The following is a 952-nucleotide window of genomic DNA, read 5'->3' on the forward strand; positions in this document are numbered from 1 at the left end:
TGAAAATCCCCTCTGTCTTCAGTGGTCTGTCAGGCTTATAACTTGGAGTCATGATTATAAAATGCTTATTTTGCTCCTTTGAGAATGTTTCTTTTGAGATGGGCTCATTTATCTTCTCAAGGTGATCAACCCAACACTCGTCAGCTGCTAGCCCTGGCATCACACCTGAGGGAGAGTGCTGAAATCTTTCAGTCAGATGAGATGCGACCTGCTAATGATCCCAAGGAGAGAGCTCCCATCCGCGTCCGGATGCTGAATGACATTCTCCAAGACATGGAGAAAAGCTTCCTGGTGCGGCAGGTGCCACCAGGTTTTTATAGGTAGGATACTTTGTTCAAAATTCATATTTTTGCCCTTAATTATACCTTTATGGCTAATTTTCAGAATGTGTACCTTCTCTGAACATAACACTGTTTAAAAGGAAACTGTACAGAAGTTTTGTCTACGATAGTGGACCATCTCATTCCCCTAAAGAAAAATTCAACTGCATAAATACAGAATAAAGGAAACTTGGCTTAGCAGTAGCATACAGAAAATGACTAAGCTTCTTTTACATTAATTTCAATGTAAGTCAAATGTGATTTGGCTAATGAAAAAGCAAATGGAATTATAGGTTGCACTGAGAGAAATGTCCTTTCTTGAATGGGTCAGGAGACAGGAGCATGTTATTTTGTCCTAGTAAGATTGTTGTGTTTAATTCACTAAATTTTATGAAGGAATTAAATAAGTTTAATATTTAAGAGAGGGTGTAGTTTAGATGCATCTTGAAACAACTGAGGAATTAAGGGTATTTGGCTAAAGAGTCACAATGGAGTGCTTTCTGCAAACATTTTAACAATTATCATATGGAAGGGGGATTGCATTTAGACTCCTGGAAGATGAGGCAAGTACAACAGGGTTTTGTTTTTGAATTTCCTGATATAGTAGAAAATAAACAAAGAGAAAATGGAGT

The 952-nt window shown here is 37.6% G+C and overlaps 1 protein-coding gene across 1 annotated transcript in view; it reads left to right on the forward strand.

Annotated features, from left to right (window-relative positions):
* NAALADL2 (N-acetylated alpha-linked acidic dipeptidase-like 2) overlaps positions 1-952 on the forward strand; it is a 1,013,114-nt gene that overhangs the window by 956,978 nt on the left and 55,184 nt on the right. Inside the window, exon 16 of the mRNA XM_012640170.1 lies at positions 122-320. Within this exon, the coding sequence (XP_012495624.1) occupies positions 122-320 (199 nt within the window). The remainder of the gene's footprint in view (positions 1-121; positions 321-952) is intronic.

This window comes from Propithecus coquereli, unplaced genomic scaffold (genome assembly GCF_000956105.1).
Source record: "Propithecus coquereli isolate 6110/MARCELLA unplaced genomic scaffold, Pcoq_1.0 Scaffold15, whole genome shotgun sequence".
NCBI lineage: Eukaryota > Metazoa > Chordata > Mammalia > Primates > Indriidae > Propithecus > Propithecus coquereli.